A 19,363-nucleotide genomic window follows, 5' to 3' on the forward strand; every position below is an offset into this window, starting at 1 on the left:
GTCCGTCTGCAGAACCCACCCACCTGTACGCTCTAGGGAAGAGGGATGCTGTTTCCTCAGAGACACCTGGGGGACGATTCTCAGCCCCCTGCCTTGTTCAGAGCATGACCCCCTGCTGCAACCAGATACTGGTACCTACACCAAATACCCCTGCCCCTCTAACACTGTAGGACAGAGGCTGTACCACACACTTGATCATCAGCTACCTGGACACCTAAGCTGAACTCACAGAAGAAATGTGAACTGATTCCTAGACTGATATACCTGACAACAGCTCTAGCCATCTAGGGACAAGACATCAGAGCTCCAAAGGCAAAAAAAATAATCAAGCTAGTTCACAAACATAAAAATAAACTAATACAATAACTTAGATGGCTCAGAGACAAGAGTCAATATCAAATCACATAAAGAAGCAGACTGTGATTGCTTCAACAAGCTCTCAAAACAAAGAATCAAGGGATCTTCTGGATGAAGGTGCCTTCCTGGAATTACCAGATGCAGAATTCAAAAAGATTAATATACAGAACTCTTCAAGACATCAGGAAGGAAATTAGGAAGGAGATCAGGCAATACGGAGAACAAGCCAGGGAACACACAGATAAAGTAGTTGAAGAAACTTAAAAGATCATTCAAGAGCATAATGAAAAATTTCATAAGCTGCAAGAATCCATACAGAGACAGCAATCAGAAATTCAGAAGATTAACAACAAAAGTACAGACTTAGACAACTAAATAGAAAGTCCGAGAAGCAGAACTGTGCAAGTGGGAGGCAGCACTGGTGAACTTGAAGAGAAAGCACTTGGAATCAATATATTTGAAGAAAAATCAGATAAAAGTATTTTTTAAAAAAGAAGAAACTTATGAATCATGTGGGACTCTATCAAGAGAAATAACCTACGAGTGACTGGAGTACCAGAAGAGGGAAGGATAACAGAAAATACAGGCAGAATTCTTGAAGATTTGCTGGCAGAAAACTTCCCTGATATTGTGAAAGATGAGACGATATCTATCCAAGATGTTCACTCAACTCCACATAAGGTAGATTTTAAAAGAAAGTCACCAAGACATATTATAATCAAACTTGCCAAAACCAACAACAAAGAGAGAATTTTAAGAGCTTCTAGAGATAAACAAAAAGTCACCTACAAAGGAGAGTCAATAAGAATAAACTTTGACTCCTCAGCAGAAACCGTGCAGACAAGAGGACAATGGGATAACTTATATAAAGTAATGAAGGAAAAAAATTGGCCAGCCAAGAATCATATATCCAGAAAAACCGTCTCTCAAATATAAAGGTGAAATTAGGACACCAGATAAACAGAAGTTTAGGGAATTCGTAAAAACCAAACCAAAACTACAAGAAATACTAAAGGGAGTTCTTTGGTTGGAAAATCAATAATATTAGGTATCAACCCAAGACTAGAACACTGGACAGAGCAATCAGATGTCAAACCAGACAGGGGAATCACAAAAATAAATCAAGATTAAAAAAAAAGCTCAAATCAGGGAAGCAGCGATGTTATTATTTAAAAGAAGACAACATTGAAACAATAAAGAGGAACAAAGATGTGTAGTCATAGATCTTTCATATGGAGAGGAAGACAAGGTGACACAAAGAAATAAAAGTTAGGTTTAAATTTAGGAAAATCGGGGTAAATATTAAGGTAATCACAAAGGAGACAAACTATCCTACACATCAAAATAAAATACAAGAATAGAAATAAGTGGAATAATTAAAAAGTATCAACCTAATTTTTGTATTTACATTTGAGTGCTACAATAAATTTCTGGTAGATCAGAATCATTCACCTGAAGTTAAGACAAGGTTTTGGATCCTACATACATAAAAGGAATTTCTTAGCCCTCACATTCTTCGAAAACAAGTATTCCCTAACTGTAATGTCTACATCAAAATTGTTCTTTTACTATCATCTTTCCATTGATACCATGACTATCTCTTCATGGAAGGAAATTACTGTCTAAAAATTAATAATAATTTAAAAATTAATAAGCTGTAATTTATATATGTACTTACTTGATCTTACTGAAAAACAAAGTTTGATACATTTATGAAAATAAACTACACACTTCGGTTGCAAGTAAATGACTTTACCCAATTGATTCAGGAACAAAAAGGTAGGAGGCATCAAGCTAACAGAAGAACAACTTCCCTGTCTCATCTAGTTTCCCACTTGAGCCATTAAGGAAGAAGCTTCCCACTACTCTGCTCTCTAGGGTAGATGCTGAGGAGCAGCTTTCTGCTTCTGTTGCCATCTTTGGTGGAGAAGCCATTTGACTAGTGCCATCCTGGGTTGAAGTGTCTAATGCCCTGGCAGCAGAGTGGTTAAGCACTCAGCTGTTAATGTAAAGGTCAGCAATTCGAACCCACCAGCCTCTCCACAGGAGAAAGGTGTGACAGTCTGCTTCTGTAAAGATTACAGACTTGGAAACCCTATGGGGCAGTTCTGTCTTACAGGGTCACTATGAGTTGGAATCGACTGGATGGTAACAGATGTGGGGTTTTTTAAGGACATATGGCTTCAAAATCTATCAATATAATCAACTTTATCTTTCACTGTCCCTGAGGTCCATGGTTCTCAGAGGCCCATGGTTCACACAGACACACTTACTCCTAAACACAAGCCTAGTCCCCACAAACCCAAGGCTTCTAGTTGTTTTTTTAGTGCCTTAAATAAAAATGGTCGAGAGTCATGAGACACGGAGGGAAGTCCCTAACCCAAGAGCCAGAGACCCAAACAAACAGAATATGAAAAATCAGAGATCAGGGTGGGGGTGAGGATAATGCAGTGACTAGAAGAAAATGTATCTATGTATCTATGAAACAAGAATAGGATATGATTTTTAAGTGAAAAAGGAAATGTTCCTGGAATTTAAATATGAAATTTAAAGAGTCAAAAGGTGGGTAAGAAGATAAAACTGAAGAAATCACCTGGTTCACTTAACAAAAGACCAAATGGTGGGAAGCAGAATAGAAAAGGAAGTGAATAAATACATAAACAAAAAAGAAAGGTAATTAAATAAGAAATTCAGGGCATCGAACATTTGAATAATAGGAGTTTATGGCTAGGAGGGTCGTATGAAGAAAGGAAGGGAGGATAGGAAAGAGGGAAGAAAAAAGTACAAATAAACTTATCAAGGGAAAAATATAAGAAAATTTCCCAAAGATATGGTGGACATTAGTTTCCAGATTGAAATAAACTATTAAGTGAAAAACACAATGGATTTAGACCCATAATAAATACATCCCTATGACATTTCAAAACATGAGAGAGAAGATACTGAAATTTTCCAAGAAGAGTAAAAACCACTCATAAAGTATTGATATTCAAAATGTTATTGGACTTCTCAAAAATACTGGAGGGAGAAGACAAGAGCAAGGCCTTCAAAATTCACAATGAAAAGGATTTTAAACCTTTCAAAAATTCTTTTTAACTACAAAATTCTTTCTAAACAGTATGTACCAGTAGATTCCATATATAGCCAAACCTTTATCAAGTATGAGGTTGCAATTAGGATTTTTTTTTTCTGACATGCTACAGTCTTAAGAAAGAATGTCTCCATGCCATCAAAAACACAGACTAAATGAAGAAAGGAGAAGATAACAAATTGCCAAGGACTACAACATGCAACACAAGAGAGGCAAACAGAAGTATCTGGATAACAGCTATGCAGTGGATATAGAGAACAATCAATTCATACAACAAGAGAAAGGGCAGTTCCAAGAAGAATGTTTCCAAATGAAAACAGAGAGAGAAAGAAGAAATGAACAAGGAAAGGTACTGAGAGATTCTTAGTTATATCTGACCACAGAAAGGAGTTTTACAGTTTGGTCAGAAGAGTAAAGGAGATAAGTGGAAAGAAAAAAGACAACAAAAAAGGACATTTTTCAAGCAATAAGAAACAAAAAAATTCCATAAAAAGAAAACAATTATACTTAAAAAAGAAAGAAAAAAAATTGCATAAAAAGAAAACAATTATACTTAGCTATCGTAAATAACATTTACATAACGATAATGATATAGCTTTGATTACACTGAAAAGAGCGAGTATGAGGAAATGACAGACGTCCATAAAAAGAATTCAACAGTCACCTAAAATGGCAAAATGAGCGAGTAGCAGCATGAGCATAATCTTTTAAAGGAGGGAGTCAAAGACAAGAAGAAAACAATTATCGAAAGGACATGCAAATGTCTGCTGTTCGAAGAGAGGTCTCCACAGATGGGGAACGGCAGGGCTGCAAATAGCTGTTTATCCGTACAAATCTTACAAGACCTTGACTTCAACTATATTCATGTATTTACTTTGTATTTAAAAAGGAGGGGATAATATCCCACCCCAAACCCGCCAATTTGTTTTACCTCATGACACTCATTTTTCCAGAATGACCAGACCACTTGACTACAGCAGAGTGTCACACATTCTGTATCTGTTTATTCACAGTGTTGTTTAATGTGTGCCTCTAACTCCTGGATCTACTGTAAACCAGAAGTTCACCCTAAAGGCTTAATCAGATCCAGGGAAACGCTTTCGGCAAGGATCTTCATAAGGGATGCTGTCGTGCTGGGCACTTCATACTGCATCACACCGGGAGGTACACGTACCAAGTTACCACATTCTAAGTGAGGATACATTTGATAGTTTGGGTCAGGTGATGGCAGTCAGGCTTTTACTCTTACTAAAGTAAATTTCCCCTTGGAATTAAAAAAAATAAAATTAGTCACTGGGGTAATGCTGTGGTAACAACGCAAATATCCTGTCTCCATCAATCAGTACCTGATTTCAGTACCATTCATGACTGCATGAAACAATTATTTCAGAGAAGGTTGCAAAATTGGTGATTTTCTATCAATCATTTCCCAAATTCTTTGGAAGGAAAGAAGAAAGGGAGAAAAGAGAGAGAGGAGAAAAATAGAGCAAAAAAAAAAGAAAACACAGAAAGCTAGGAGGCCTTACTGCCTAAATATCTTATTTTGTGAATGAGGAAACTGATGACCAGAGAAGTTAAGTGATCTTGCTGAAGTCACAAAGGCTTAGAAATGGGTCCCTGATTTTTTCATTCAGTGCTCTTTCATGTGTAATTATTAACTTCTCCAGAAGAGAAATTTAAAATATTTACTAGATTTTAAGAGTGGTTAAAGGAATGATTATTACTTGGCTTCCATTAAGAAAATATAAATTTTACTTGCATGTAACTAAATAATCTAAAAGAAAGTTACATAAATTTCCATTTAAACATAACCCCAGTTAAAAATTATATATATTCATACAATGCTACTTAAAAAGATTACCACAAGGGTTAAGAACAAACCATTCATAAAAGAAATACTAGTCTATAAACATGAAAAATGCTTAATACATAATTTAATACCAAGATATCACTATCTATCCACTTAAATAGTTTTTTTTAATTAAAAAAAATAATATTTTCTTTTGTTTTCTAATGATTATTAAGGTTAACAAAATTACAATCACTTTCCACATACTAGTAGAAAAACAAAAGTTTCTCTAGGCCACAGAATTGCATATGGTTTTATTTATTTTCTAAGCAATTATAATATTCTTTATATTTCTGTCATATTCCCCAAACCCTACAATAAACTTTCTGGGGGTGAAGGCAACATTTTTGTTTTAAATGTCAAAATAAAAAGATACAACAAACAATGGAATATTACTCAGCTAGAAAGACAAACGAAGTCCTGATACATGCTATGACATGGATGAACCTTAAAGACATTATGCTGAGTGAAACAAGTCATTCACAAAAGGACAAACATTCTACGATCCCATTTAAACAAACTATCTAAAATAGGCAAGTGTATAGAGATGCAAGTGTATTACAGGTTACCAAGGTCAGGCTAGGAGGAGGAGGAAAGGAAGACACAACTCTTAGAGGACAACGAGCTTCTCTTAAGCGAGATGGAAAAGTTTGGGACTGGTTAAGGGCCATGGTTGAGCAACATGATGAACACATTTAAAGTCACTGAGCTGTACATGTGAAGACTCCCAAAGTGGTAAATGTTTTGTTACCAAAATATTTACCACAATTAAAAAAAAAAAAAAAATGAAGACTCTCACGCTGTGGATTCTTACCCATATCCTCTTTGTGGCAGACATTCTAATATGTCATAGCAAAGAGAGAGCTGGTCATTTCGTTCACAGTTATAGATGCACTCTAGTGCTATTGCCATCAGCTGGTCCTGATCAGGAATAATTTTTTGCTGTAGCTAGAGAAAATAAAGCATGTATGCTGAATGTCAACAGATTTACAGTCCGTTTTTCCATATTCTAGTACCACTATCAACAGAATATTAAATAGTGCAATTCATCAGCTGCAGAAACAAATCTTGGTTTTTCTTTTACTTACAGACTTTAGGGGTCTTTAATAATTCTAAATGAAATCACATTTTAATTACAGAATCAGCTAGAAAAGATGAGTTGTAACCCATAAACTTTGCATCTGCTGAAAACAGACTCTTCAATTTATGACCCATTCAAGATAAAGTAGATAGGAGAAACACAATGAATTAAAAAACCAATTCAGTAAAAAACATTTCTAACCCTAAAGCAAATTTTTGTGTCTCATTTACAAAAATCTATAAAGTTCCTTAACATTCACAGATGTTAGAACCTATTATTTTTCAATGTGCATTATATATAATTATATATATACTATATATTATTCATTTTAATACACTTTATGACATTTTATTCAAAAGAAGCTGCATTGTAATACAGTCATACACAGATCACAAAAGAATCTACTCCACATTTCTGATGCAGAAAGATAGCTGTTTTGGGTCAATTTCTGTATAGGATACACCATTTCCCACAACAAACCCCAGATTCCCAAACCTGGATTATGTTCTGGGCTATAAAAATAAACCTGATATATTTTTTCTAAGTTTTCTATTTGATTATAGGTTATAGAGGCAATTTATGCAATGTGGTTAAAAGTAAGAGTCCTAGAGCCAGACTATCATGGTACAAATCCTGGATGTGGCCCATAACTAGTTTTGTGGTCAAGCTACTTAACAGATTTGTGCCTTGCTTTTCTCATCTATAAAACTGAGACATCAACAATACTTTCCTAATAAGGCTGTTGTGAGGATTAAATAAATTAATACATGTAAAGTTCCTATATTATTACCACCACGAAAACGAAATCAAAGTTTGAAAGTACTGTCTTAGATCCATTTTCAACAACAATATAAGTCTGAAATAATCGCCATATAATCGCCATAATAATGATCTACTGGTTTTCAACATTTCATTAAAAAATGCACTAATATACACAAAACAGATAGGAATGTGATGCAGGGAAGTTGTCAACCAAAGGCATTTTCTCAGTAGAAAAATCAGAAATCAATGGATGTAAAAAAGAAACGCTCAGGGCTGCCAGGGAAATAGTTTTCTAGAGTGATTGAGTCAAATAATTTACAGACATTTCTTCAAGGTATTAAGAAAACACATGTATTATTCATTTGACATTAACACTTGACAAAGAGTTATCCAAGGCTGCAAAGTGGCAAACTGGTGAAACAGGCAAGTAGGACATAATAACAATAAGCATTATTAATAATAAAAGAAGCAAACTTTTCCTCATGCTTTACTGTATGCCAGGTATCATTTCTAAGCACTTGACATGGAACAATTCATAAATCCTTATCAAAACACTATGAGCACTAGTATTTTCTAAATATTCTCCAATAAACATTAAAAAAGCTTATTTGGAAATTAAAAATTCCCGTTGAATTATGTAATCAGAAAAGAAATGAAAAGACTTACCTAACAAAGCTATAATATGTACAGAATTCCCCCTTAATAAAAGAACAAATGGACATTTAAAATCAATTGTTCCTAATCCTAGCTTTGCATCAGAATCACTGGATAACTTGCCAAATACATATTCCAGGGCCCTACCCCCTCGGTTCTAACTATTATATCTGGATTGGGCTAGAAGACTGTATTTTAAAAAAGTATCCACATGGTTCTGATGTACAGCTGCATTCAAGAAGTACTAGCTTAGAAGGCAGAGAACAATATGAGAAGACAGAAGAGCTTATTCCCAAGTCATCTCTATCCAGGACTAGCCCAAGTTTCCTCACAAGTGTCACTTCTCAAAGGAAGATTCAAGCAAACAGCAATGCCTTAAAATCAGAGATGAGTGATTCAGGATTCATAAAAGAGAGGAAGAACTGGAGGCACGTGAGATAGTTAAAAAGACAAATTTGGCAGCCAATGGCACTTCCAGCACAGGCTAAGCTTCAGTGTCAGCTTCTGTATCATTTATCTGGTCAACTGCATATTGTTCCCCATTTTTCACTCCCCTCTTCCTAACAGAGGATTCTTCTTTCCCGCCCCATTAACCCAAGTTGTGGCCATGGGATTTTCTTTGGCCTGTGAAATGTAAGCGGAGTAACTTGAGCCACTTTTAAGCTAAAGCTTTAAGAGCTACTGTGTGAATCTATGCTGTTCTTTTTCCTGTGCCACAAGACAGAAAAGGGAACTGCTCTTCCAGCCTCAATCCTGAATGAATGAGGCATGGATAGCAGAAGCCCACCTGCAACTGTCATGCACAGTTGTGAGAATGAATGTTTGCTGCTGTAAGACACCAAGATTTAGAGGTCCTCTGTTAATGCAGTGTGACTTAGTCTCAGCTCTCTGATACAGAATCATTGCTCCTTTACGTGTGATCCATGGCAGATCCAGGTACATTCTTTTTGTAAACGGTCAAGAAAAATACAATGCTCTTAGCACAATCTCACCCAGTAAAGCAAACAAATGTAATCAAATGATCTAAACAATCATAATAAAACCTAGTTGTAATCATTCATTCATTCATTTGCCCTGACAAACTTTACTGAGCACTTGATCTCTACTAGACACTGTGATAGTGTCTGGTAATAAGGAAATGAATGAGATACAGGGGACACAGAGATAAAACAAATCAGAAACTAAGAGTCTGGGGGGACAGACAAACAAGTGAGCAAATAAGTGCAACGAAGTATGACAAGGTCTGTAACAGAGGCAGGGACGAAGCCCTGTCATTACACAGATAGGTCATAAAAGGTTTCACAGCAGAAGGAATCGTAAGGAGCAGGATCTTAAAGGACAGGCAAGTATATGTTAAATATGGCAGAGGAAGATGAATATTCCAAATACAGGCAACAGCCCACAAAAAGGCAAAGAGCCATGATAGAAGCTGACAGGGTGAAGGGATGGAAAGTTCAGCATGAGTGGACCAGTAAGTTCACTGAGGAAAATGAGGCTAACGACACCGGCTGAGAGCAGACTGTAAGGGCCCAAAATACAGAGTCCAACGTTTACCCTGTATAATAATAATTATGCAATGGTAAATCATTGGAGATTTTTGATAGATCATGACATCAAATTTGCACTGAAGAAAGACAACATTGACAGAAATACAGAGGTTGGATTGGAAAGGAAGAGCCCAGCAACATCACTGTTCTGTGGTTTGATGTTCACATATTTCAACAAAGGCAAATGGCCATATGTTTTATTCAAAAGGCACACGCTAAATTGCCAAGTAAAAACAACAAAAAGCTGACTATATACAAAGGATTTACAAGACTCTGTAAGGAAGTATCACAAACAAGATTACTGTAAAGAATTTAAAGTCACTTCTTTCTTCCTCATAAAACATTCATATTCAATCCATCCTGCTTCTCACATGGTATTCCGCTGTCATAAGCAGCTTACCTTCTACTTGCAGTAACCCACCCCAAATTTAAAGTCTGAATGCTAAGTGCAAACTGCTGATGAAAAGATGGAAAACTTTAAACAGTCAATGAACAGACATCTTTCTGACAGACAACCCTTTCTGAAACAAACAAAAATGTCTAGGGCTAACTGGAAGCTCTTCCCTTTCTACCTTGATTATACTGGTCTAAGACCACAAATCTTACTGGATTTCAGATTACTGACAAGGACTAGAACATGGAAGCAGAATCATTTAGACTTTAAATTGAGAGAGAACTAAAATGGCACCTGTTTCGACCCTAATCTAGTGCTGGAACCTCACTACAAAAGCAGTGCCTCAAGTGACCGACTACCTCATCCTGCTTGAGTCCTCTCCAATGGGAGGGGAGCCACTGCCTCTTAAAATAGCATATGTGACCTAAAGCTAAACTGAGATGCCATTTACTTTGAAAAACTGTCATGGATTGAATTGTGTCCCCCCCAAATATGTGTCAACTTGGTTAGGCCATGACTTCTAGTATTGTGTGGTTGTCCTCCACTTTGTGATCGATGTAATTTTCCTGTGTTGTAAATCCTAATCTCTGCCTGTGGATAATGAGGCAAGGTTAGATTGTTAGAGAGGATTAGGGTGGGATGTAACATCCTTGCTCAGGTCACATCCCTGATCCAATGTAAAGGGAGTTTTCCTGGGGTGTGTCCTACACCACCTTTTACAAGAGATAAACGGAAAGGGAAGCGAGCAGATAGTGGGGGACCTCATACCACCAAGAAAGCAGCGCCAGGAGCAGAGCATATCCTTTGGACCGAGGGACCCTGCGTGGAGAAGCTCCTAGACCAGGGGAAGATTGATGACAAGGACCTTCCAACAAAGAGAGAAAGCCTTTCCCTGGAGCTGATGCCCTGAATTTGGATTTCTGGCCTACTAGACTGTGAGAAAATAAATTTCTCTTGTTAAAGCCATCCACTTGTGGTATTTCTGTTATAGCAGCACTAGATGATTAAGACAAAAATATGCAGCACTTAACAAAATGACTTTACCACCAATGAATATAAACATCAATTTGAATCTTTAAGAAATAGAGAGCTATAAATGTAGTAGTCTCAAGCAAATATAAGGAGTATTTTCTTTTCCTGTAATATTAAGATACTAAAACTACCTCATTAGGCTCAGTGGACTCAAACATATCAACTATCATGAAGATGGTACAGGACCCAACAACATTTTATTGTTATACATCAGGCTGCCCTGAGTCAGAGCTGATTTGACAGCAACTAACAAAACCTCGTAAGATTGTTATAAGGATTAAATGAGTTAACACTTGTAAAGTACCTGCATACAGTGAGAATTCAATACCTACCAAGTATTAGCCTTCTTGGTAATAACAGTTTCCAACATACAGTACACAGTCACCAAACTTTGGAGTAAACTAATCAAAATAAACATAATTTTATGAACTTCTAAAAATTTAATAAACAAAACCAAATTTTGTAGGAAAAAATGTGTACAGATTTTTTAAGAAGTTAGAGTTTCTACTTACATCTGGTTTGGAATGTTGGAATATCTTCAGGGGAAATTTTAAGTCCCCTTTAGCTAAAGTTACCAAATATTCTTTTAATAGCTCATTAGCCACACCAGGAGACTGTTTCTCACAGCGATGAAGAAAAGGAACCATCCATTGATAGGCGCTTGTCACATACTTATCTTCAGAACACTGAAAATATGATTAACCAAAACAAACAAAATAAGTTAAATTAAATAGCTTATTATCCTAGACAACAAGTCCTAATGCTCAGAGACAGAGAGACTGATGTTAAACAGTGAAAGCCCATCACTGTCCATAACAGGCACTCCAGCTCATCACTCATATATAAACTGATAAGTAGCAAGAGGATCACCTTCTACCAGGGGCTGGTAGAGCTAATAGCAGCAATAATCACTGTGGTCCTATAATATACTTAGGGTCCCAAACAGCCTAAGCCCAGCTCTGGAAGATAAACATACCACTCTTCCTCCTCTTCCTTCCTCCCCCTCTTCCTCCTCATTCATGAGGTCCTTCAGTGCATAGAGAAGTTCTATCCAAAAAAAGTGTGTGTCTGTGGGTGTGTGCGTGAGTGTGTGTTAATTAAAACAAGTCAAAGAAGGAGACAGGCCATAGGCCAACTGAAAAAGTGAAACAGAAAAGTAGACAACAGAAACAGACAGACAAGTATGAAGAAACTCCAGAAAAGGAACCACTTGAGAATATCATTTCACCCACAAAGGCTGAGAATTTCTGTTTCTTTTCCTCTTCCATTTTGTTTTTTTTCCCTTTACATCCACCTTCACAATACTCCAAATGACAATGATAATTCTATTAAGTATCCCTACAATTACACAATTCTTTCTCTTAATTATTCCAGGAGAATAAATCTCTTAAAAGGGGTCCTATACATAACACACAGTCGCCATTGAGTCAATTCCCCGGTTGGTACAAAAGGTTAATGAACTCAACTGCTAACCGACAGATTGGAAGTTCGAGTTCACCCCAAGGCACCTCAAAAGAAAGGCCTGGTGATCTATTTTCAAAAACTCAGCCACTGAAAACCCTATGGAGTGCAGTTCTACTCCGAGACACACGGAGTCACCACGAATCAAAACAGACTCAACAGCAACTGGTTTTGGTTTACCTATAACACAGTCAATTTTCACAAGGTCAATTACCAATTAGAGAAGAAATTAATGAGAAAAAGGGAAAGTAAGGACAAAAGAAGAGAGGAAAGGGGTGGATACAAGGGACAAAGATGATGAGAGGGAAAAAGAAAAGAAAGAAGAGGATGAAAAAGAAAGTGTAAGATAGAGAAGATGGGGGGAGAGAGGAGTCAAAAGAGAAAACAGAGCACCTCATGCAGCTGTGACTCCACCCCTTTATCCAGCCCACCCCACTCAAACACGGCTGCCAAAGAGCAAAACAATAGGAAGAACATTGTCTGACAGCTAGCAAGACTTCAAAAGTGTCTTACTGTTCAGTGGCCTTAGTAAAAACCACACATCGACTGAGAAGAAAGTACAAGTTGACCCAAGAATAATCTAAGAATGCTGGGCAAATTCTCCTAAACATATTTAACCCTGAAGTCAAGATGCTTCCTTCAGACAATTACTCAACCTTCTGGACTTCAGTACTTTTTCTTTTTTTTTAAATCCTTGAACTAGACACATAATTGGGGATTTTAACACAGTGAAGGAATAGAAACAGTTACTGGTATACAAGCTAGTTTAAAAATACGCCTAGCTAGACCTAAAAAAAAAAAAAAAAAAAAAATTATTGTACAGATGGATCTGAAGAAATGGCAAGAAAAGTATAAAATCAGCCAAAACAGTTTGGACACATTCGTAGTTTATCCACAACATCTCACAACAATCAAGAAATTTTTCTTCATTACTAAGTTCTCAAGTGCAGAGCACATTTCATCTTTGGCTCTCAAAGTACATAGGGAATGCTTAAAAAGATTGTTAAAATAAAACCTACACTATTCATCAGTAATCTTAGTTTTTCAATGTCTTTCATCTGCTGGAGCTCTTTCAAGGTGAGGGTTATGTCACACCCAGCTTCATAAACCAATGTTTCCAGAGTAACCAAATTATCACACAGAACCAGCAAACCAGGAATACTCCGCTCCATTCCAAGCCGAATAAGTGACAATGCACAGTCAACCTAAAACAGAAAAGTGACAGTCTTAACATTATACCCTTTGCACATAAAGTAAAAAGTACCATATCTTATCCATGTAATCATCTTTTATAAAATCACACTGTCAGTAGTATACATTTTTTATTTACTAAAAAAAATTAGATTTATCAGTATCACACTGTTTCAAAGGGATCAGACAATAAGAAATGCTAAAGATAAAGAAGAAAACAACCATCTTAAATTTGTAGAGCATTTTACAATTTACAAAGCAGTTTTACATATATTTGTCTACTTAATTCTCACAACACTGTATTAGCAGGAAGAAAAAAATAGCATAGCTAGTTAGCTATAATGTCAAATTAATCCTATTTTCACTATACCACTTTGTTCCAAAAAGAAAGTTTATTTCCAAGGTTTTGCTTTTATATTTCTGTTCAGTACCTAAACCTCTACAGTGCCTCCCACAGAGAAGGCATTCAAAAATTGTTTGCTGAATGACTAACTCTGGTAGAGACACTTTCTCTGCCTCAGTTTAAATCTTGAGCCTTCATTTAGACCAAACCTATAGATATTCAGTAGACAGCATTTTACCGCTAGCACTTGACCAGATTAACGAAATGACAAATCCTGATTGATGGCAAAAACGACGACTATGGCCTAAACCCATAATCCCTCATACTAGAATAGCTAACTTTCTTACTCTTAGATTAACAATTATTTATTGAGAGCTTACTGTAAGTCATGCACCATTCTAGGCTTTAGGAATGCAAAGCTGAGTAAAATGAGGTCTCTTCTTTCAAAGGTATCTTAATCTAGTAGGGCAAGACTATCTGGTAAATCAGTGATTGAAGTAAAATGAGTAAGTGCTGTCCACGATTAGGATGTCAAAGAAGAGGGTACTTAACCTAACCTGAGAGTGTCAGAAAATTTCCCAGAGAAGGGAGCACTTCAAATGAGCTTTAAGAAATTAGTGGGCATTTTTTTTAAGTAAGGAAGGAAGAATAAGTGACAGAGCAGCATGGAAAGCAGAGACGGACACTGAGTTACGGAAGTACCATTGGTCCCATTTGGCCGGAAAGAAGAGTATGAAGTGAAGTGATGAGAAATACAGCTAGAATAGTAGGGAGGGGTCGGATCATAAAGAATGCTGTTTGCTGGGCTAAGGAATTTGCAGTTTATCCTGAAATGCACTACTACTAAAGGATTTTCGACTGAGGCACGCCATTTACACTTAGAAAGAATACTCAGTAAGTATTTAATGAATGATGAATGAAATGGGAATGATGAATTGGAAATGAACTAGACTGAAAGTAGGTAGACCAGTTAGGAGAACTGCAACTACTAACAGAGGAATCCTGACAGAAATATACTGATTCACCCATTCAAATTTGTTCACTCATTTGCTCACATTGAATAAATATTTGAAAACTTTCTATGCACTGGGCAAAATATAACAAGTAGCTAAAACTAAAGCAGTAGTATTGAAGACATACAGGAAGAAAAGTGTAACAGATAATTGAGGGTATAGAATTTACCAAATTTATTCAGAGCAGGTGAGGAGTGGAAGCAGGAAGGAGGAATCTAGAATGATGTCTAAGTTTTCTCATCTAAGCAACAGGACAGAATGTGTTGTTCTTCATTAAAGAAACACAAAAACAACTCACTCGAGAAAGTGAAAATTAATTCTATATTGAGCGTGTTGACTCTGAAGTGCTTGTGGAGTATCTTAATGCAGATGCCTAATAGTAGGTCCAAATACAAGCAAATAAACTCTATACCTCAAGACAGTGTCCTTAGCTGGAGATGATACCTGGGAATTGTCAACACACAAATTGTAGAGTAATATTTGAATAGAAGGGTATGAATGGGTCATACTGTGACAAGAGTAGCACCCTGGGGAAGAGCAGTATTTAAGGAACAACGCAAAGAAGATGAGCCCCAGGAAGAATGAACAATGAATAGTTAAGAAAAGGGCAATAAAAACCTGAAACAGTATCACAAAAGCCTAAATAGATTTCAGAAAAAAGGAAGTAGTGAATAGTGTCAAAGGATAATGATGATAAATAACAAATGAAGGAAGCTAGGCATTAAGGGATGAACTGGTAGCCTTACTGAGTATAGTTTCAGCAGAGGAGTAGGAAGAGCCACACTCTAGGAAAATGAGGCGTGAACACAAATTGAGAAAGTGATTACAAAGGACAGAGTGGCTATTTCTTGAGCTGTTCTGTGCTGTTACGAAATGGAGATAGCGAAACAAAAGCCGTAAGAGTAAAATATTACACTTTTTTTTTTTTTGTATTTATAACACACACAAAAAATTTTTTTATAGAATACAAAAAAAAAAAAAAGAAAGAATGGAGAAGGAAATCATGCTTGGCAGAGTACAAGGTCAGCAGAAAAGAGGAAGACCCTCAACGACGTGGACTGACACCGTGGCTGCAACAATGAGCTCAAGCATAACAACGGTTGTAAGGATGGCTCAGGACCGGTCAGTGTTCCGTTTTGTTGTGCGTGGGGTCGCTATGAGTCGGAACTGACTCGATGGCACCTAACAACAACAGCAACATAGAAATGATTTGAGGTCTTGTATTTACATGTCAAAAAGAAAGAAAGAGAAAGCGGTAAAGAAGAAGCAGTTAAAGACGCAGGAGAGAGAAAAGTGATGACTGACAAACACTCCTGCGCAGGTGGGAGTACCGAATCCAGCGTACAGGTAAAGTACTCTGGACAAAAGAAGAGAGGCTTCTTCCTCTGCGAACAGCTGGAAAACGCAGTGCATGTGGAAGCGCATCCTCAAATTCCGAAGAAATGCAAAGCAAAATCATTTCCTGAGAATGACGAGGGAAATGGGGTACAAGCAGTAGGATGAAGAATTGACGCAGGGGATAAGGAGAAAAACCCAGCCTTGAGACGCAAAAAAAAAAAAAAGAAATGCCAGGCAGTATCAACGGCCCACCAAAAAGCCCTTCAAAGACCAAGGAACTGGCAGGTAAAGATGATGTGAATATAAGGAGAAATCCATTTCCAATTGGAAAGAGTCGTTTGAAGAAATATGAGAGAAAAAGGATAGGCAGGAAAGGCATACAGTAGTAACCTAAGAAAACAGGAATAATCTGGTAAGATTATTATTACTATTATTTACTTAATACAGTTAATGCCTGAAAGGATACAATTAGACTTATATTCTATCTCAGGTGAATTAAAAAAAAACTAAAACAGGTGAATTTTCAGAAAGCATGAAGAAAACTTGGTACATAAAACACAACTTTGTGCAAGTAATACTTTGAATACAAAGCACATCAGCAATCTGTAATACACTAATTTTCTGATCCAGATTTGTCTTTCTAGTATCATCTTTGAATGCATAGCTTTTCCACTTAAGTAAAAATTTCTTTAAAATCAAATTACTGACATTAATGAAACTAGGCTCTGGTGGAACTTACAGAATCATACTGCATACTCCAAGCCCTCACTGGATAAAATTCACCACCATAAAATATTTTCCTAAACTGAGAAACAAGTTTTGCTGGAGGCATTTGTAGACACTAAGGAAAAAGAAGTCCCACATCAATTAAATCTCTAAAAATGAAAAAGATAAAACTATGTCAGATTATCACTTTAATTGTAGCAAAAGCCACATGGAACATCAATGTATAACTGAGGTTTTCAATAAAAAAAAAAAAACCTCTATTATAGATGTTTTAAAATAAATGAAAAAGGTGAGAAAATACAAACCAACAAAATAAAGCAACCGAAAATCTTTCTTTTTTCTTTATCATTACGTCTAATTACTCAAAAAGAACTCAAGAGATCTACAAATTATTTCTAGACTGCTCATAGTCCTTAATTTCAGAAAGCTACGTACATGAGCTGAAGAACGAGTTAAGAGACTACGGATCTAACGTCAACTTTATCACACAGAGTAAGTAAAGTATTATTTAACATTTATGCAAAATTTTTTTGTATGGTTTAAGTTACACTGAATTTTCCTGGAATGCGGTTACCATATAAATCAAAGGATTTTACTATGTTTTGTTAAAACCTTCATCATGAGTTATCCACATCACTGACAGCCGTCTGTGGTGGTGAACTCACCAATACAACGTGCCTGAACCTGCCTGCAGTGCAGCTGTGGTATTCAAAGTGATTTCACACTGACTTACTTCTAGTGTAATAATCATGACAAAGCATACATTACTTATCCTGTATACTGCAGTTAATTTAATTTTTTTGTAAATTATACAATGTCTATGATTTTCACATCAGGATGATAAGGAACCATTGCAAAATGTTTGCTAAAGAAAATATACTGAGTCTGAGGATTGAGAATAACCTTTTTTTATAAGATTAATAAATCTTGCTCTCAGTCATTAAGATTTGTGTAACTGATCATTTTTACAAAGACTCTATAAGAAAGATTATATTAAAATCTGGATTTGTTCTGGCTCTGTCACTGTATGTCCCTGTGAAAGCTGGTCATCTTCCTTTCTGTGGATCTTAGTTTATCTACCTGTAACATAGAGAATTAGGCTAGACCATCTCAACAGATTCTTTTCATTCTGGTATTTTAGGATTCTAAACATTTTCAAATGCACTACGGTCCTTAGCCGTCTTCGAAACTTGGAAAACCAAAACCTTCAGTCATAAGTGTTCTTGGCAATCTAGAATACTCCCAACAGTAACAGAAAATAATTTGTCTTCAATTCTATGAATACTATAAATAGAAATTAGATTAGACAGGAAACTAAAAAAACTATCAAATGGGAACACGGGGCCATGCTAGACTCAGTAAGTCGAAATTTAAACAAAGGGCATGTATTATTTTTTCCACCAGACCCTCTGGAATCACCCTTCGTGTCAAATGAAAAACTGATGGTAGAACAAGTGGTCCAAAGTCAAGACTGAAAATAGAGAGAAATGTCATCCACTGGCTTGACGATGAGTTGCATTTCAAATTGGATTCTGCTACTTTTTGCTCTGACTTATCAACCTCTGTTTTATAAGACGGCATCCCTGGGTGGCACAAATGGTTAAGCCCTTGACTACTAACTGAAAGGCTGGGGTTTGAATTCATCTAGAGGTGCCTTGGAAAAAAGTCCTGGCAATCTGCTACTGAAAGGTCACAGCCTTTAAAACCGTATGAGAAGACAGTTCTACTCTGCACACATGGGGTGCCATGAGATAGAACTGACTCAACAGCAACTGGTTTGTTTTTCTGATTTGCTTGTTCTGGGGGCTCTGTAAAGTGAAAATAACTATTTCTTACATTTATAGAGCACTTCAACTGGCAGAGTTTTTAATGTTCTCTCATGTACATTTTCATTTGTTCTTATTAATTCTGGTACAAGAACTAACCCCATGAGAAAACCAAAGTACAGAGAGGTAGGAAACATGCCCAGAGTCACGTGGTCTGTTAGGCAGGGTCACGGTAAGTACTGAGGTATCTTACAGTTCAGTGCAATCCTCATCTCTCTCTTCCAAACCCCCTTCCTCAAGTAGTTGTTATGCATCTAAGTAAACGCACCTATGAACTGAGACATATTAGGCTTGGACTTTATGGAAAATATAATTAGGAACAGAGCTTCAAGCAGGGTTCTGAAAAGGCAAAATAACAATCAACTGTATTGCTATAACATGACAGGGACCAATCAAGCAATTTTGGATTGATACAATCTTTTCAATGAATGTGGTTGTAAACCTATTAAAAATACAGAAAATGTAGAACTGTGCATACCACATTTTGCAGCTTACATCTTAAAGGACAACTTTTATTATATGTATTTGCTGTTTTAAGCACCCCAAAAGAGCTGCAAAACCTTCTGAGGCAATAGATAAATGAACAAAAGTCCTAAGAAATACCCATTTCTTTCCTTGCAAATTACATACATGATTCCTGGCACTACTGTCCGCATCCACTACATGTACTAAGCTCAAAGCATCCAAAGCAGCGCTGC

The 19,363-nt window shown here is 36.5% G+C and overlaps 1 protein-coding gene across 9 annotated transcripts in view; it reads right to left on the minus strand.

Annotated features, from left to right (window-relative positions):
• NBAS (NBAS subunit of NRZ tethering complex) overlaps positions 1–19,363 on the minus strand; it is a 449,992-nt gene that overhangs the window by 252,604 nt on the left and 178,025 nt on the right. For all 9 annotated transcript variants that reach the window (XM_064295047.1, XM_064295045.1, XM_064295049.1 and 6 more), the window contains 3 exons: positions 13,248–13,433; positions 11,280–11,453; positions 6,112–6,245 (listed from right to left, as the gene is read on the minus strand). In XM_064295047.1, coding sequence (XP_064151117.1) covers positions 6,112–6,245; positions 11,280–11,453; positions 13,248–13,433 — 494 coding nt within the window. The remainder of the gene's footprint in view (positions 1–6,111; positions 6,246–11,279; positions 11,454–13,247; positions 13,434–19,363) is intronic.

The sequence above is a fragment of the Loxodonta africana genome, chromosome 12 (genome assembly GCF_030014295.1).
Source record: "Loxodonta africana isolate mLoxAfr1 chromosome 12, mLoxAfr1.hap2, whole genome shotgun sequence".
NCBI lineage: Eukaryota > Metazoa > Chordata > Mammalia > Proboscidea > Elephantidae > Loxodonta > Loxodonta africana.